Source organism: Podarcis muralis, chromosome 8, assembly GCF_964188315.1.
Source record: "Podarcis muralis chromosome 8, rPodMur119.hap1.1, whole genome shotgun sequence".
NCBI classification, from domain to species: domain Eukaryota; kingdom Metazoa; phylum Chordata; class Lepidosauria; order Squamata; family Lacertidae; genus Podarcis; species Podarcis muralis.
The window spans coordinates 60,833,819-60,852,325 of record NC_135662.1 but is presented as its reverse complement, the minus strand read 5'-3'; the positions used below and the strand labels follow the sequence as shown (position 1 = coordinate 60,852,325).

The 18,507-nt window shown below is 43.0% G+C and overlaps 1 protein-coding gene across 25 annotated transcripts in view; it reads left to right on the top strand.

Moving 5' to 3' along the window:
• ATXN1 (ataxin 1) overlaps positions 1-13,681 on the top strand; it is a 195,751-nt gene extending 182,070 nt beyond the window's left edge. For 24 of the 25 annotated variants that reach the window (XM_077933263.1, XM_077933254.1, XM_028737660.2 and 21 more), the window contains 2 exons: positions 3,839-5,876; positions 9,908-13,681. In XM_077933263.1, coding sequence (XP_077789389.1) covers positions 3,996-5,876; positions 9,908-10,438 — 2,412 coding nt within the window. In that variant the 5' untranslated portion in view covers positions 3,839-3,995 and the 3' untranslated portion in view covers positions 10,439-13,681. The remainder of the gene's footprint in view (positions 1-3,838; positions 5,877-9,907) is intronic. The other variant, XM_028737668.2, reaches the window with a different exon arrangement.
• Positions 13,682-18,507: the final 4,826 nt, after the last annotated feature.

The following is an 18,507-nucleotide window of genomic DNA, read 5'->3' as shown; positions in this document are numbered from 1 at the left end:
GCCGTTTAACCATACCTGTCAACAGAGGGTTAACAAAATAATGTGAAAATACTCTTTACTACTTTGGCTGGTTTCTTTTCTTTTTTAATGCAGGAAGCAGTAGTAATAGATTTCCCATGCTTACTACAACAAGCTTTTCTAGAGCAGTAATTTGCTGAAGCAAGCAAGAAATGGTCTGAAATACTTGATCCCAAGGTTTATTTTTAGCATGTTTCTTTAACTATTCAGCCTCATTGTGTTACCCTACTCCATTCTTTATAACCTTTATCTACCCTTAACTGTCTTTTTTTCTTCCCGGTAGATTATCATAATCTACTGCAAAAGGCTTATAGCAGACTGATTGTAAGACTTGTGGCAACAGCAGATGTGGTTAGGTTGGGCTGAGCAATGCCTCGTACTGCTGTATTCCAAGAGTGACAGTTCAGTAAACCTTTGATGAGTGAGGAGCCCTAACTTGCCTACAAGGTCACTTAGAAATAGGGAACATTACGCCTCTCTCAGAAATCACGAGAGGAATTCAGCATTGCACCCTTCCAATGGTTCCATCTCTGCAAGCCTTGCAACCTTTGCTAGATGGACCAGTTCTCCTCTCCTCTCCTCCCCCCCCCCACTGTTCTGGGGGTTCTCCCAGCCTCCCCAGAATGAATTTGGAGGGGGGGCATGGGGAAGGGGGCCAAGCCCTGTTGTGCAAGCAGAAGTCTTTGTGCGGGACTTCCACTGATTAGGTGAATCCCACCCCGTGAACATAAAGTAAAGAGTTGTTGAGTCATGCAAAAACCCATAATAAGCAAGTTGAGGTTAGCCTAACATCCAGTCATCTGGAATGCTTTAACTATCAGCTGTATATTTTTTTCTGTGGACTTGAAACTGGAATGGATGGCTTCGTATGATGCTAGGTTACTTAGGACAGTAACATGGAATATCCTTCCTGAAACACTTTTTCTAGTTTAATGCTAAGCTGAAACGATAAATCATACCCAAGCTTGAGTGCTGTGTCTATGTGTATGTACAGGGAGGGATTATGCTTCAGTTCTGGAGCATTCTCCTATCTGTACTAGTGTCAACTATGATTATCTGGTTTAATATCTTAGTCCTCAATTTTAAGTAAGCAGGGATCACCACAAGGATAAACTTTCAGGTACAGACATTGCACATACACACTGCCACCCAAAGAAAAATCATATGAATTTATGTTATTGGACCAGAATGTATTTTGTTCGGAAATTAAAGAATGAATGAAGCTTATGTTATCTAAAGGGCACACAGGGGAAGTAATCTTCTGAGTTGAAAAAGTGATTAAAATGCTTATTCAAAAGAAGAAGAAGCAAAATAATGTATTTGCACTTTGGAACATTACCCCAGGTAGATATCCCACCCCACCCCACCCAGTTTTGCCACTTATCACTATCGGGGTGTTTCCCTCTGTCCTTTTGGGCAGTGTTCAAATTATGAGGGGGGAAGTAAGGGTTGTCCTCTCCTCAATTTTATCCAGATTATGCTCTCCTTGTATTCTTCTAAAATGCTTAACTTAAGAGAGTAAGACCCCTCTGTCCTCCTGTAATTCAAGCACTGCTTCTTGAGTCTAAGCCAGGTCTCAATATACAAGCAACCCGGAGAAGGAGATCTTGAGAGAAAGGGGCCTCCTTTCTTATGACATACTCGTCTGACCCATGTACTACAGCTTGCCTGTAGTACACAGGAACAGAAAGATACTCATACCAACACACACAGAGAGGCAGGCAGTCTTTCTCTGCCATCCCACACTTCAAATCTGTCACAGTATGGAAAACAGAATCATCCTGTAAGGGAGGATGCCAGCGTAACTGTGAACATTCAGATCTGAATTTTACAGCTGCTGTTTTAGTCCTAATGCATCACGTGGTTTTACCCCTTGAAATTTGTTGGATCTTCTTCCTTGGGCAGAGCAGTTCCTGGTCCCTTGTAAGTGCCCTGCTCCTATGCAGAGCACAATCCACACAGCATCTGTAGCGCACAGTTCATTTGTTACTAAGATATAAGGGAACAGAATGTGGGAGTTTGTCATATTATGTAATTTTAACCATGCAGGTGGAGTTTGACCTGTGCATACTGATGCAGATTGTAGGGATCCAAAAGTAAGCTCCTGTAAGGGCCCTTCTCCTGTGAATATGCCAAAGAGGTGGAGGAAGAGGAGGAGACATTTCCGCACCTGTAGCAGCCAGTATTTGAAATATTGAGAAATAAAGACCTATCCTTGACTTTATGCTATATAATAATATTTGCTATCTGCTCATAAGAATAATTCTCTCACTTTGTTGCTATATGGGTTGGTTCTGCCTGTCTTCCAGTTTAAAGTTGTGAATTTAAAAAATATGTACTCTTGGGGAGGGAGCAGGAAATAAGTCTACTAAATGAAAAATTAATATTTTTTGAATCAGTTTCATGTGGATCATACGCTGCATAAAAAGGAATCTTCGTGCTATTGTATGATCACATCAGGATTCATTTTCTGCAGTTCTTAAATCAGTGTCCCTGTGTGCCTCTGCACATTGGTAAAACTGTGGAATGGGGGGACAGGGAGAGACGTTTATTGAAAACTACTGCTAACTGTGCATGTACAGTAGTCAAAACCTACTAATGAAAACAGAAGGAATGGTAGAATACTGACTGTTCAGTGCCACTTCAGAAGCACACTGTGTTATTCAACACTCCCCGCCCAAAAGAATCCTGGAATCAATTTGAATGGGGAGGTTTGTAGGGAAAGAGAAATGGCAAACTTGCAATTCTAACTCAAGCACAATGCTGTGATCTTTCAGGTGTTTGCATCATCTTTCTCTGCTTTCTGTGGTAATTTCACAAAGATGAACCTGTCTTATTGTTTGAGGAGAGGTACTTTTTTCTTCTTTTTACAGAGTACATCCTTACTCCTTTCACTACCTTCATCATCTCTGTGCCTCAATATGAAATTATGCCAATTACCCTAAATCTGTTTGTATATATCGTACACTAAAAGCCATAGTTGTTCATGTACTGTGCATGTTTTATCCGTTAATGCACTTCATGTAGTATGTGAATAATGCTGCAATCCAGAGATTTAGGCTACATGCTTTGTTGAGTATATAATGATTTCCTGAGAGTGAAAATGGAAAAGGACTTCTGGATCTGACCAAAGGCCCATCTAGTTCAGCATCCTGTGTTCACAGTGGCCTGCCAGGTGTCTGTGGGAAGCCCGCAAGCAGGATACAGGTGCAGCAGCACTCTCTCCCCACATGACCCCCAGCAGCTAGTCTTCAGAGGCAAACTGCCTATGACTGTGTAGGTCAGTGCTTTCCCAACTTGGGTCTCCAGTTTTTTTGGACTACAACTCCCATCATCCCTAGCTAGCAGGACCAGTGGTCAAGGATGATGGAAGTTGTTGTCCAAAAACAGCTGGAGACCCAAGTTTGGGAAACACTGGTGTAGTTAATACATCAACACCAATATTAGTAGCCATTGATAGCCTTATGCTCTTATGAGGAAGAGGACAATAACCTGATAGTATATTATGTTTACTGTAAATGTGCCTGGGATAGCATCCTAAGGGATTCACCCTTGAAAATTCTGCCTCCAGGTATGTGTTGAGGGGGGAAATAAATTTTGATTAACCTAGTGTCTTAATTGCAGCATACAGCATCCTCTTGTTTTTTTTTTTTTTGTTTTTTTTTTTTACGGCATGGCTGTAGACCTACTAGTTGAAATTCTGAACAAATGCACTGCTCCTGATTTTAATATTCATTTTCTTTTATTTTTCCCTTACTGCTAATGTTTTGATTTACCATTCTCCCTTTCTTTTTCTCTCTTCCTCTCCCTCTCCCTCCAGAGCAGCTTGTTGGCGGAGTGTGCTCACAGGGAGATGATTCCTCATGAAGTCTCTGGATCCCCTTCAGAAATCAAATGTGACTTTCCACTTAGCAGACTGAAATCGGAGCCAGCCAGGCAGTGAAGCCACAGAAGCGGAGGGCAGGGGCCGGTGAAAAATGAAATCCAACCAGGAGAGGAGCAATGAAAGCCTGCCGCCCAAGAAGCGAGAGATCCCTGCCACCAGCCTGCCTTCCGAGGTGAAGCCGTTAGTTCTGGCCAGTGAAAACCACCGAGCGGACAACTTAACATGGCTCTCCAGCACAGTCAGCAGCCAGAGCGGCCTGGGTGGGAGAGGCAGGCCTGGAGGGACCTCGGCGGAAGCTGGTTCACAACATGGAATAGGTTTACACAAATCGCTGTCTGCAGGAGTAGATTATTCCCCACCTAGCGCTCCTAGGTCTGTTCCAGCCACCACCACCACAGTTTACCCGCCTGCACTTTCTCAGGCAGGGACACCCGTCTCCCCAGTGCAGTACGCACACCTGCAGCACACTTTCCAGTTTGTAGGGCCCCCATATAGCGGACCATACGCCGGATTCATCCCCTCCCCACTGATTTCCCCGACAGCCAATTCTGCAACCAGCACGGCGGCCTCTGCCACTGCTGTTGCCACCACTCCATCCCAGCGTTCTCAGCTGGAGGCTTATTCCACTTTGCTGGCCAGCATGAGCAGCCTAAACCAGCAAGGGCACAAAGTTGAGCCGCATCTCGTTCGGGCGCCTGGGTTGATCACAGCGGGGTCCCCTCCACCGACCCAGCAAAACCAGTACGTCCACATTTCCAGCTCTCCACAAGGCTCAGTTAGGAACGTCTCTCCTCCAGCCATCCCAGTCCATTTGCATCCACACCAGGCAGTGATTCCTCATGCGTTTGCCCTTGGCCCCTCCTCCCAGGTGGTGGTGCAATATGCAGATTCTGGTGGCCATTTTGTCACTCGGGAGTCCTCCAAGATGTCCGAGAGCGGCAGGCTGCAGGCTATGCAAGCAAAAGAAATACTGAACGGGGAAATAGAGAAGAGCAGGCGTTATGGCATCTCGCCATCCTCAGAAGTGAGTCTCGTCAAATCAGGCAATAAACCATCTCCTCATCATTATGAGGCCAGGCACGTGGTGGTCCATTCGGGTCCTGCTGATTATATTGCACGCGATTCCACCGGTGTCCGGTCCTCTGTTATGGTTGTTCCCAATAGCAACACACCTACTGCAGACATGGAGGTCCAACAAGCCACCAATAGAGAAACACCTCCCTTGGCCCTCAACGAAAAGGGAAGCTTGCACTTAGGAAAAACAGCCCACCGATCCTATGCTTTATCTCCGCAACAGACTATGGGCCACGAAGGGGTGAAAGCAGTTGCCACTTTGTCCCCTCACACAGTCATTCAGACCACCCACAGCGCCTCAGAGCACCTCCCCGTTGGGTTGCCTGCTGCGGCCTTCTACACTGGGACTCAGCCACCGGTAATTGGCTACCTAAGCAGTCAACAGCAAGCCTTTGGCTATCCTGGAAATCTGCCACAGCACCTGGTGATCCCAGGCACTCAGCCCCTCCTAATACCGGTAGGCAATGCAGATCTCGACTCAACAGGGGTTCCTCCTGCTATCGCCACTTCATCTCCCCAGTTGGCAGCAGTGCCTCACACGTTTGTCACAACCGCCATTCCAAAAAGCGAGAATTTCAACGCCGAGTCGCTAGCAAGTCAACCAGCTTACCAGGCAGCCGTCGTGCAGGCCCAGATCCACCTCCCCCTGATCCAGCCTGTACCTTCTTCAGCAGCTGCTCCTTCTACACTGCCTCCTTACTTCATGAAAGGGTCTATCATTCAGTTGGCCAACGGAGAGCTGAAGAAGGTAGAAGATTTGAAAACAGAAGACTTTATACAGAGTGCAGAAATTAGCAGTGACCTGAAAATAGACTCCAGCACCGTGGAAAGGGTTGATGACAGCCATACTCCAGGCATTGCCATGATACAGTTTGCAGTTGGAGAGCACCGAGCACAGGTAATAAATGGGCTGGGGAAAGGAAGGGCTATTCAGTTGACTGGATATCCTTTCTCACAATGTCTAAGTCTCTTAGGAGCACAGAAGGGCTAGCACGTGGTAGTGTGGAAGAGATTTTCAAAATGGCATTCCAGTGGCTTAATAACTGAGGAAGAGCAATGGCATATGTTGCAAAGTAGAAGTGGTTGCCGAGTGACTAAAAGTTTCAAGGTTCCTTAATGTGTGTGGATGTAACAATGGACCTCTAAATTAGGATTGTCAACATTTTCCCAAGAGATAAGTTCTTCTCCCTTTAGCAGCTGCAGAACTTGCCCTGTTCACTCATGAGGATGCCGCCGTCTGAAATTCTTCTCCTGGACCTATAGTAAGCTGTACCATTCAATGGAAAGTTGTGTTTTCACTTACAGAGAAATGTACAACCAAAAATTCAGCCGTATCTGTGAAAACCATACGATAAGTTTCAGCCTAGCCCATCCCCTCCATGTCTTTTAATGTTGCTGTACTAGCATCCTGATGCTGTCACCTCTGCAGCAGCAGCAGAGGTGGGGAGGCAGATGCCGGTGTATTTTCTTCATGCTCACAAATACCATCAGTAAAAGTGGCACGGCAGGAAAGCTTTCCTTTCAGGAGTGGAGAGTGCCATCGTCTGGTAGAAAGGATGATGACCTCCATTTAAGTGTCACCTTATGCAGGAGCCTATCAAAATCTAGCTGACATCATCTTACTTAAAATACTCCACCAGCTGTGTTTCTCACAAGGGGCGCTTCCAGAATTTAGAGCAAGTCGTGTAGAGAGATACGATTAAAATGTGGGTTTAATTTACGTTTCCTGTAGATTCTAGGGCTTTGGGTCCCTTCTGTATCAGTCATGTTTTCTGGAGTAGCAGCTAGTCTCCTGGTGGATGTGGTTTGTTTTGTTTTTGTTTGACTGTTTGATTAACTAGTTGAAATCTCGACTTGGTAGATCACTATTTTGTCTTGTGTTTGAATTTGAAATGTCTGCTGAGTGCATAGTCTGGCACAACCTTATCAGTTTAAGAGAGACAGCATTTTTGTTGCATAATGGCTAAGGATGTGAGCCAGGAAGCCCATTTCAAATGCTGCTGCAGCCCAGGAGCTCCTTAAGGTGGCCTTCTAGGTGTGTCTTGCCTTAGCCTTCCCCCTGCCAGCTGCAATTTAGAGAAAAGGTGTTCCCTCCTCACACTCTCAGTTTAGAAGCCAGGATTTGGAGGAAAAAGTGCCGGTACTGCATACCAGTGAGTACCACCAGGAACTATGGCTGCTGTCTTATAGATGTTAAGCAAGTCTCATATGCCTACAGGGCAATAGTACTCAGATGCTGTGCCTGTGTTACGTCCCCATTTCTCCCTGGGAGTCTTTATCATGGCCCATTAATGTCTTTCCCCTCCTCACTGGCCAGTTTTATGCCAGGCTCCTTACATCCTGGAAGTTTGATGTCAAACAGCCCCTTACAGGAAGCAAAATATGACTTCGGTACAGTGGTACCTCGGGTTAAGAACTTAATTCGTTCTGGAGGTCTGTTCTTAACCTGAAACTGTTCTTAACCTGAGGTACCACTTTAGCTAATGGGGCCTCCCGCTGCCCCTGCCGCGCGATTTCTGTTCTCATCCTGAAGCAAAGTTCTTAACCCAAGGTACTATTTCTGGGTTAGCGGAGTCTGTAACCTGAAGCGTCTGTAACCCAAGGTAGCACTGTAAACCATGAATTTCTCTTCCTTCCTCCTTCTCCGCCCCCTTGTGAGCTTGTGGTTCTAAAGGTTTTTAAAGCATACATATGTTCCACATTATTGATATGTTGTATAGGAGGGAGAGCAGCGTTGTTGATCATATCTACAACAGAATATCTCCTTTCACATTCATTGATGATTAAACTTTCCCCAGGAGCCATTTATTTGATAGCCTCCTTTTAAAAGTATGCTGCGTTTCATATATTACATGTCTGGGGTTTTTAATATATATTCAGTTTTTGAAAGGGAGCTTATTTTGACTGCAGTGAGTCTTTTAGTCAGCATATACCAGGACTGACCAACGTGGTACCTTTCAGATGTTGCTGCATCTCAAGTCCCACAATTCCTGAGTCTTGGCCATTCTGGCAAGGACCAATGGGAGTTGGAGCCTAACAGCATCCAGAGCAAAAACCACCTTAGCTATCCCTGGCATAGACAAATGGTATCCTGACCTACTTTGGGTGAACGCTGTTATGAATATGAACATTAGGAAGAACTTCCTGACAGTAAGAGCTGTTCGACAGTGGAATTTGCTGCCAAGGAGTGTGGTGGAGTCTCCTTCTTTGGAGGTCTTTAAGCAGAGGCTTGACAACCATATGTCAGGAGTGCTCTGATGGTGTTTCCTGCTTGGCAGGGGGTTGGACTCGATGGCCCTGGTGGTCTATTCCAACTCTATGATTCTATGATTCTATGAATAAGAAGTTAGGGCCTAGGCAGGCAAAAAGGTGGGATGAAAAATGAAGAGGGATAGGAAAAGCAACTGAATTTCTAGAGCAAGGGGATGTTGCCCAATGCCCCATCCTTGCCCCCTGTTCTCCAGTTCTGTAATAGCAGATTCACTTTCTTATGGGCATTTTTTAAAGTAAAATTAAAAACCTGTGTGTTTTAATAGAGCGAGCAGTGCAGTTATTTGAATGTCGACTCATTAATAAAAAATAATAAATAAAGAATTTAGATGAATGTCAACTCATTAGTGAGTTCAAAGCGGTTTACTCCCAAGTCCCAGGTAAGTGGGTATAGGATTGCCACCTAAATGTATACCAGGATTGCATTAGCTTACTGGTTGCTGAAATAAATAGAACCCCAAAATCACATTTGAGTTACAGAATTGACTGAGGTTTTATTCAGGTTCCAAGACTATCTATATTGTGTTCATTGCCACACAATCACTTATAGATGAGAGGAACTGCTTGTGTTTCCCAGGAGAGGACGAAGAATTAGGCTTCTTTCTGAACTATCCCCTAGCCGCAGCTTGTATTAATTAACCTACAGAGAATCTCTCTTGGGATTAATCCCTGTGGAACAGAAGCGGCTTATGAAATTGCTTTTAATGAATGCAGTTCAGTTGGTTAGCATGGGAAGCAGCCGCAGGTCTGCAGCTTCTGCAGCTGTGTGCTGCGCAACTGGGGGGGCCTGTTTTCACCCCAGAGGAGTGAGGTGTGCTGGAGTACCTTGGGCTGGATACTGCTCTGCTGAAGAAAATGCAAGGGAGGTAGATGAAGTGTTTTAAAAACTCCCCAAGAGGAGTAGCAAAAGTTGGCAGTTTGGTCCCTAGCTTCTTCACTGTCCCCTTCTGCATACCAAAAGGCATAGAGCCCATATTTTATGCCAGCTGGGAGAAAAATGCCCAACTACCTTCTAGACTGATGTAAAGGTGACTTCAGCCATTCTCCCCGCCACCCGGCCTCAAGCTTATTTTTTTTTTCTTCACAAAACAAAAACATGTAATTGCACTACATATTTTCCATAGTTAGAGTTTCCTTATTTCAGTTTTAGAAAATCATTTAGATAACCTCTACAAAGATCTTTTTGAGTAGTGGGTAATGGGAAATCTCTTCCATGGGAAATAAATGGATGCTACGCCATGTTGGACTTGTCTCTTTTGGAAGTATCTTGTGGGCCAGGCAAGTCTTTCTGAGAAGGCCACATCCCACCCACCATTAAAATGGTAGATTCCTGGGTAGTTCTGATTTACTTTTCCACTGCTGGGCCACAGTCAGAAGAAAACCTATTAATTCTTTAGGACCTTTAACACAACTTGAGCTACGGTCTAGTATGAGGAGTGCCAAGGCTGGGTTAGGCTGCAAAGCTTGTTTTGCAGTAATAGAAATAACCCCCAACTCTCTCTGAACCCGCCCCACCCCTCTTCTCTTTAAAAGAGGCTTCTGCTTTGGTCAAACTCAGCTGTGGTATTCAGGTGAACATTTTCAGATTAATGTGTTTTCTCTCCCTTTCTTTTTCTCTCCTCCTTCCCCCTCCCACCCTCATTTCCTTCATCCCTGCAGGTCAGTGTTGAAGTCTTGGTAGAATATCCTTTTTTTGTATTTGGACAAGGTTGGTCATCCTGCTGCCCTGAGAGAACAAGCCAGCTCTTTGATTTGCCATGTTCCAAACTCTCTGTTGGGGACGTCTGCATATCACTTACACTCAAGAATCTGAAGAACGGCTCCGTCAAAAAGGGCCAGTCCATGGACTCAACTAGCATCTTGCTGAAGCACTCTAAGAATGACAGTCTAACTGGTAGTAGACATAGGTATGCAGAGCAGGAAAACGGGATTGATCAGGGAAGTGCAAAGATGTCATCTGAGAATGGTGAACTGAAGTTTCCAGACAAAATAGGATTGCCTGCAGCATCTTTGATCACCAAATCAGAACCCAGCAAGCCCACGGCAACGAGGAAGAGGAGGTGGTCTGCCCCCGAAACACGGAAATTAGAGAAGTCCGAAGAGGAGCCACCGTTGACTCTCCCCAAACCTTCTTTTATTCCTCAGGAGGTTAAGATTTGCATTGAAGGGCGATCCAATGTAGGCAAGTGAAGTCTGTTTAGGGAAAAGGAAATTAGGCTACCCCTTGTCATTTTTATCCAGATTACTGTACTGTAGGCCAAAATAACCCAGTATTTACATGTTATCATCTTATTTTAGGTTTATGTTATAACCTTGTTGTTATAGTTGCAGCTGGTATTATGCAGGAGACTGGTGCATACTCCCCTCAAGTGTTCATTGGTGATTATTTTTATCGGGAGCTACAGAAAGGGGCAGTATCTGCTTCATCCCCACCCTTTGTGGAAGCAAATGTTGTTGCCATGACTCCTGTTTTTCCAACACTTCAAGCAGAATAAGCCTTGGCTGTCTTTGGCGAGGGGATGGGAAGGGAGGGAAGTGCACCAGAGACAAACACTAATGTCTGATTCATGGGGAGGGCGGAAGTCCCATGGCAGCGTGGCTTGGTCCTTCTCTCAGCCAGCAGCTGTTGGGAGGCCAATCCAGAGGCAGTATCAGAGAAACATCAGAGAAACTCTGAGGCTTGTACCGTAAAACCACTTTTTAAATTCCTCCCTGCCCCTCTGAAGTTTGCCACGTATTTCCCATCTCCCCACCCCCCAACTACATCCTCTGCCCCACAATGGGAGCCTGACTGCACTATTTTTTATTATCGTTCTCAGAGGCTGCCATACAGACATTTCATCTCCACTTGCTAGTACAGCTGCATTGCAAGGGTGCAGCGAACACTCCTTGCTTTGCTAACACTGGGAATTTCTTCAAAGTAGGACATTGTTGCCATAGGCCTAGCAATCTCTGGGGGACCCCTGCATGGGCTCATCATCATTGCTTCTGTACAGGGTCAGAGAGAGAGTTTTGCCACTGACATTTGCTTCCACAAGGTAAATATGCACTGCCCCTTTGGGAGAGTGGACATAACAGTTGTTTGCATTTTAGGTTGCAAATACTTGTCTTTTAACTTTAGTACTGTTTTTAGTTCCTGACTATGGACAACTAGTGCCACTTTTTTTTTCAAATTTCAGTGTGACACAAGGAAGTGGATGTCGAAGATGAACATAGAATGTCTTTTAAGCACTTAAAATGCTGTTTCACACTTTCGTTGCCGAACATCTTGGCTTAACACTCAGCAAGTACTGTATCTCATTTTAATCTCTTCAATGAGAGAGAGAGAGGAAAAGAAAAGAAAACCGATCTCTTCAACACTGTTAAACTACATGCAAACTATGTAGAGGGTTGTTGTTTTTTTCACAAGCGAGATGTTGAAAGTTTTTCATGTGGTTTCAAAGGGATGAATGTGAATTATGAACTGGTATGTGACAGTCATTGTCCACGAGGACTACTTAATAGGAGGCACTTTTAAAACTTTAATGCTTGTGAAAGAGTTAAAGGCATATGTGAGCTGACAGATAATAAAAGAATAAGAGAGAGTATAAAAGAAAGAGAAGAAAAAAAATCATTATTGTCCAGTGTTTTTGAAAAAGATGGACTTTAAAGAATCTTGCAATTTGCACATCTTGAGTTTATCATTTGTGTGGTATTCCTGCAGTTTTTACCTAATAATTTTTTGGGAAAGGGAGAGGGACTGAAGAAGCTTAAACAAATGTAGCAATTACTTACTAACCTGCCTAAACTCTAGGCCATTTTTATAGGGTTAGGTTTCCTTTCAACCTTTTTATTTTCTTACCATATCTGTCACCCTGAACCAGGACAAAGTCTGAGAATTTCTCTTCAGATTTGCTCAGTTTCCATAAGAGAGATTTTGACACAGAAGCAAGTTTTGGTTTTTCATTTTACTTCTAATCCTTCGTTATTTTATTATTGTGAATACTACTCTTTGTTACTTTGAAGAACTTCTTTTCCATTAGTAGTACAATGTAGATGTCAAAAGTTTGGTACAAAACAGGACAATGGGTAGAAAGTTTACCCAGTTAAGCTCTTTTATTCTTGGCAGTGTTACTGTTCCCACAAATCTGAAACAAATTTAAGAGTGGATCAAGAGGTCCTAACTCCTGCTGATTTCTGTGGCTTCCATCTTGAAACCAGTTCCTGACAGAGCCACATTAATGCCCTAGTGACTACTCACAGACAAGTGATCTGATGACACCCGCCTATGAATAATTCACATTAATAAAGACACAGCTAAGTCCAGTTAATTAAAATACTGCATTAATTTTTGAAGCTTTAAGATTAGGACCTCCTGATGAGATATTATGGGCATTTTCACACACAAGGCTTAATTTGGGCTCTCCTTGAGTTGGTCTACAATGTGAATCTAAAATTGATGTTGGCACGTTCTATCCATGTTAACATTGTTCTCATGTGGTACAGATATTATATGAGAGCTCAAATACGGGCTTAGCATTGTGTATGAAAATGGCATAAGAAGTTATTAACATCAGTTGCTTTCTCCTTTTCAGGGGTGGGTATGAATCCTCTTCTTCCGCCACTTGCAATTACTTTAGGATGCAATCCTTCTTATCAGGGGCGGGCGGGTGGACATGAGTTTTCTTCTTTCCCCACTTGCAATTATTCTTGGATGCAATCCAAAGCCAGGGCATGTTGCCTGGGTAAACAGAGGCTGCTTACCCCTGATTTGTTTTCCATTATCATTCCGCATGCCTTAGGATAGCCACTATCCTCAAAGCGGCCTTGTCCGGGGAATGAATGAAGCAGAAAAGGCCAATTCGAACACCCCTGGCACTCAGGTGAAGGGTAAGCTGTGACCTCAGTCTCAGTTCAACCAATATTTAGTTGAGATACTTGCCCAACGGGAGTTCATCTCCCTTGATCGATACTTGGACTGTGAATGTGGCTTTGCTGGTTGCGTTCGGCCTCTGCAAATCTGAGGCCCTTTCAGATCAAGAATCGAAATTACAGATAGCAGAACAGAACCCAGAATGAACAGATTCCTCCATTGTTCATTCCTCATCTTTTGCTTAAATATAATACGTTTTAAGGAGAAAAAATAACTACCATTCTACCCTTCCCTTCAATTCTTATGTCTCTTTGTTTGTTACTTGAACCTTAGCTCACACCAGAACTAATCATTTTTGTACCATTTTCTGGGGTGCACCAAAAATGTGTTTAAGTTTTAAAATAGCTTGAAATCTGTCTTGAATTGAATTGAATTGTAACCTCTCAGTAATTTACCAAATAGCTGGGCAGGTTCCTCCTCACAATCACACTGCTTATTTAGTGCTGTAATTATTTTTTTTCAACATTTCTGCTCAGAGAACTTGCTTAATCTTCCATAAACTCTGCTCAGGGCACTTTCAATTTATTGTTTATTGGAGTTTTATTTTGGCTTCTTTTTTTGTTTGTTTGTTGTTTTGTTTTTCGTTTCAACCTCTGACGGCAAGAGGACTAGAGAGACAGGGGGCAAAAAAAATCCCTATTTCGTTCCCTTCAGTACCACTATTTTCACATGTACTCGGAGAGCATCAAACATAAAAGGAAGCAGGGATCATGAAACTGACCGTATCTATAAAACTAACACTAACAAGTAAAAAAAATAAATCAACAACAACAGTAATAATAATAATAATTAAAGGTTGGAGCAATAGGAATGTATTTTGTTCACTGCTTGCATTGCAGACTTAGAATCCTGCAGTTGTTGCTTCCTTCCAAACATTGTTCCCCTTTGTTGTTTGCTTTTTCTTTTTTTAGCATGTGCAATATTTTATGTGCCAATTTAAGATTCACCCACACGGTGATGGCTTGACCTTCCCACCCCCCTTTTGTGTGTGTTTAAATCTAGGGCCCTACACTTCCCTCCATGTTAGGCACAGAGCCTTTCTGGGTGCAAATATGTTTGGCACACATGGAGCAAGGGCTCTGTACAGCTCTTGATTCTACTCTACCTGGCCTCCACATTCAAAGCAGGGTGGGAAATCTAGATAAAGGGGGTGGGAAATAGATAATATTCCTCCCTGGAAGGACTTTAAAGGTGGAGAGGATGGCCCTGGGGTGGGAGAGATTCTGTGAATACAAGCAATTATAAACTGCTTAGATGAGAGCCAGCAGTCTTCTGCAGCCTCACCACGTCGTATTTTTATGCCCGTAGCTATTACTAAACCATCTTCTTTATTGTTGATAAAATTTAGCCCTGTGCAGAGGAGGAAGAACACATGCTGCACACTTTGCTTCTTAACTCTCCGTGACCAAGGAAAAAGCTCATTTGGCGGCTGGAACACCCCAAGTTGCGTTTCTTGGTTGTGGTAAGGAACTGATAATTTATGGGCCAGTTCTGTGACGTTTTTATGTGCCGCATTTTTGAAAATGACTCGAGGTGAGTTCTGGTCCTGCTGATGTCTGCAGTGAGGGCTCTGTTGAGTCCTCTGTCCTCCTCACCAATTGGAATAGGATTTGAGTCTTGGGCTTCTAAAGTGCCTTAGTTTGTTTTGGAAAAGGCACCTAATTTCAAGTGAAAAATTCTTTTAACCCCATTGGGCTGCTTCTATAAACTCTCATTCACAAAATCGCTCCCTTCCCACTTCCTTCTCACGGATTAAATAGCAATTGGCGGGCACGGAGAACATGTTAAGGTTGATTTCGTTGTAAGAGGCCTCTCTGTACAGTGTCTACATGGCAATATTAACTGACACCAGTCTTTCCTCTTTGTTTTTGTACCAGACCTGTTTTAGTTTACAGCAAAACTCATACAATCACCAATAAAATTAGTCAGGGCAAAGAAAAAGAAAAAACCAGAACCTCTTTATAGGAATTTCTAAATAAATATATCTATATCTATATATCTATATCTATGTATAAAATGACTGTTCCTTGTAGTGTTTAACTTAGATGTCATTTCAGTTTGTTTGGGCTACATCATGAGGGTTTCAGAGTGCGATGTCACTTACCTCGTATCCTGTAAGTTATACCTGGACTATTCTGTGTTGTGTTTTTTATTCCCTCCCATGCATCTTCCTTCCCCACCCCCGTTGCCCTTTCCTGAAGAAAAAAAAATGCATGTCTTATCCCTCTATTTTAATCCTGGTGTCACTTTTGAATTGGTGGGAGGAGGGCAGTTTTGAGCCAGGAAGTGACATCACTACTCGTTTCCCTAAATCAAGGAACATTTTGAAACCTTTCACACCTCTTACTCAGGGATGGGGCTGGCGTGTGGTACACTGAGGTGACCAGAAGGAGCACTTTTTCTGCTCTGGAGTAGGGATGTTCAATTCCAAGGAGACGTTTGGATTTCCTGCATGGTCGTGGATTAACTTCCCAGGTTTATCATGTAGATTGCAACATAAAGCAGCAGGTCTAGTGTGAACTGTAGCTTTCAGTTGTGGGGAAAAATTGCTCTATGTACAGTGGCTTGTTTTGCTTTGATATGTTGCCAAGCAATTGGGGGGTGGGGCGGGATCACAACAATGATATTGTTTGAGTAGGAAATGAGAGTGCTATTTTGAAGTCAATCGCATAATGTTTATTCTTGTTTCCAGACATTGGTTTCTAAACATTTTTTAAAAAATAAAAACGATGCCATATACATCCAGGCCACAGTGTTGCAAATCTTTACACCGTCAGACTCAATCCTACAAGGGAGTAGTTGTGGTTCTCCAAATTCTTTGAATATGTAGGGTCATCTTTTTTGAGATCCTGAATCTATCTGCGCTGAACAATACATTCTTAGACCAGTCCATTCAAAAATGATGCTTTTAAATTCATGGCTAGGCCCTCTCTCCCTCTCACTTTGCAGCATTGGAGCTATCGTAACTTGGGGTGCGTTATTTCAGATGTTGCCACCCACCGAACTTTGGTGTGTTTGGGTGCCTGTGACTTTTAACCTTCTCATAAGCACGTCATTTCACCTTTAATGGCAACAGGGTGGTTATCATTTATTTTTTTCAGAACACCTCAGAGAAATTATTACTCACGAGCCGTGTGGGCTTACCCACAAGCAGTTCGGAAATAATGAAATGGGCAACCAAAGCAGCCGTTATGTGACCCAAACTGCAAAGGTAACAGAACACACTAGTAATTGCCTGCCTGGATTGACACTGTTGGCTTTGTGGCATCCGTCCATGGGTTGAAATCCAAAAGTACCCTTCTGCGTGTGGAAGATGTTTTTTGTGTGCATGAAAGGGCTGTTTTACAGCTCTCATGCAAGTAGAAGAATGCAAATGACCATAGAACCTACCTTATTATCATCCCATACGAACAATTCTGCTATTGCTTGCACAAGTGAACTAGTGGCTCTCTTCCTTTTTTTGCTCACAGTTCATTGGATCCCGCCCCTGATTTTTATCTGCTTTAAGAAAACTGAGTCCTCTTGTGTCACATCCACTATGAACTGAACTGTTAACAGCAATATGTGACCTGCACTTTCTTTTTCTGCCCCCATCGCCACAGGTAGCAGTGCTGTCCAACTTGGGGACAGGCACTGTGATAGCGTGAAGATAAGGGAAATTGTTCTATATGTTTTTAAGCAGAATGTGGTTAGTGCTTTTGCTTTTTTATGTTTAACCCTGGCAATTCCTGAAAAATAAGATAAATGAATAGTGTCCCAAATTGTGACTGTTGTTTTTTTTGAAAGCACAGGACTATTCTGTTGATTTCTTTCGTAGTTTCCAAGAGCAGTATTCTGTTTTTCTGTTGATAGGGAAATTCCAAACAAGTTGCACACTTCTACTCCAGAGTTCAATTTCTTTTACATAGACGACCTCGCTTCAGACGTGTTACCTTACTGATAGGATCTTTACTTGTAGCACTATTAACTTGTGGGAATATTTTTTTACGTGAACCTAATTTGATGAGAAGCTTAAACAAACTTTTTTGAAGCACTCACATTGAGAGGAGTACAGGTAATGTTTTTTAAAAAAAATTGCACAAAAGAAACATGAATGTTGGAATGATTCATTCAGTGTTTGAAAAGCGATGGATATGTTGAAATAGTGTGTTGTTTGTAAAAATGAAATAAAAGTACAAAAGCCGAGAAAGGGTGAAAGTTACATGTTATTTGTATATAGAAAACTCTCACGTCTAGGTGATCCGATTGTATTGGTTCTGGCTGGAAAGAAATGCTAATTAACAGGTTTTTCAAAGACAACTATGCTTACTTTTGTATTTGTATTACATGAATCCCGTTGTTGGGGAAGGGGAGAATGATTCACCATCATGCTACAATTTGTCCCTTTTCAATTTTGATTTTGAACTTGATTAGGAAGTCTTAACTCCTTCTAGGGATGGTGATCTATATGTCTTCTGCACTTCCTGTTCTTTATTTTTTTTATTTTTAAGAAAAAGAACCCAAAGAATTTAATACTGAACAAGAAGTGCTTGTCACCAGGGGTTCTTGCAACCACAAAAAGGCAAGAAGGAATGAGCAATTTGTGTCCCATAATTCCACATAACCTCTCACAGAGCACGCATGCAAACCTCAGTGGCGCCTGGAGGTATTGAAGACATGATTTAAGCTACTCTAGCAGTTTTGCAGAAAGTTTTGAATTTTTTCATTTGGTTTGGTATATAATATATATATATATTACTAGCACACACACAAAAACCCGAAGGGAATTTAGGAATATAAATATTTCTGGGGTAAAGGTGTAAAATTAATTTATAATAGGGAGTCCTTAAAAGGGGCTGGGGGCTGATTGATAGTTGTCTGAATCCTTCTCCCCTTCCCCCCTTCCAGTCTGTAGTAATAATCCAAGTTTCTGTTCTGGCATTAAATATGGAGGGCGGATATAATTCTATATTCAAATGGCCCCTTCAGGTGCAGAAAGATGGCCTCTCACACAATAAAATGAAGTGCATTTGGTAAAGGAGTGCTTCTACAATGGGGATTGCAAAATCTGTGGTTTTTCTCATTGTGCTCGGAAAGGACTCGAGTCTTCCACTGAGAATGAATCAGAGGCTTCACCCAAGGTTGCTTTTGTTTGTTCATTTTCCTTTTGCTTGATTGAAGCTCTTGTTCACTTTTTCCTCAGCCATACAATAGGCAGCCATTGGAGGTGTCGTCTGCAATAGGACTTAACTCACTGGTGCTGGAACTGCTGTATAATACTGCAAGTCACCTTCACTGAGGTCTGTGACAAGTGACGCTATAGAGATCCAGATCATAGGCACTTGCCACTTTCAAGGGGGTGGGGGGG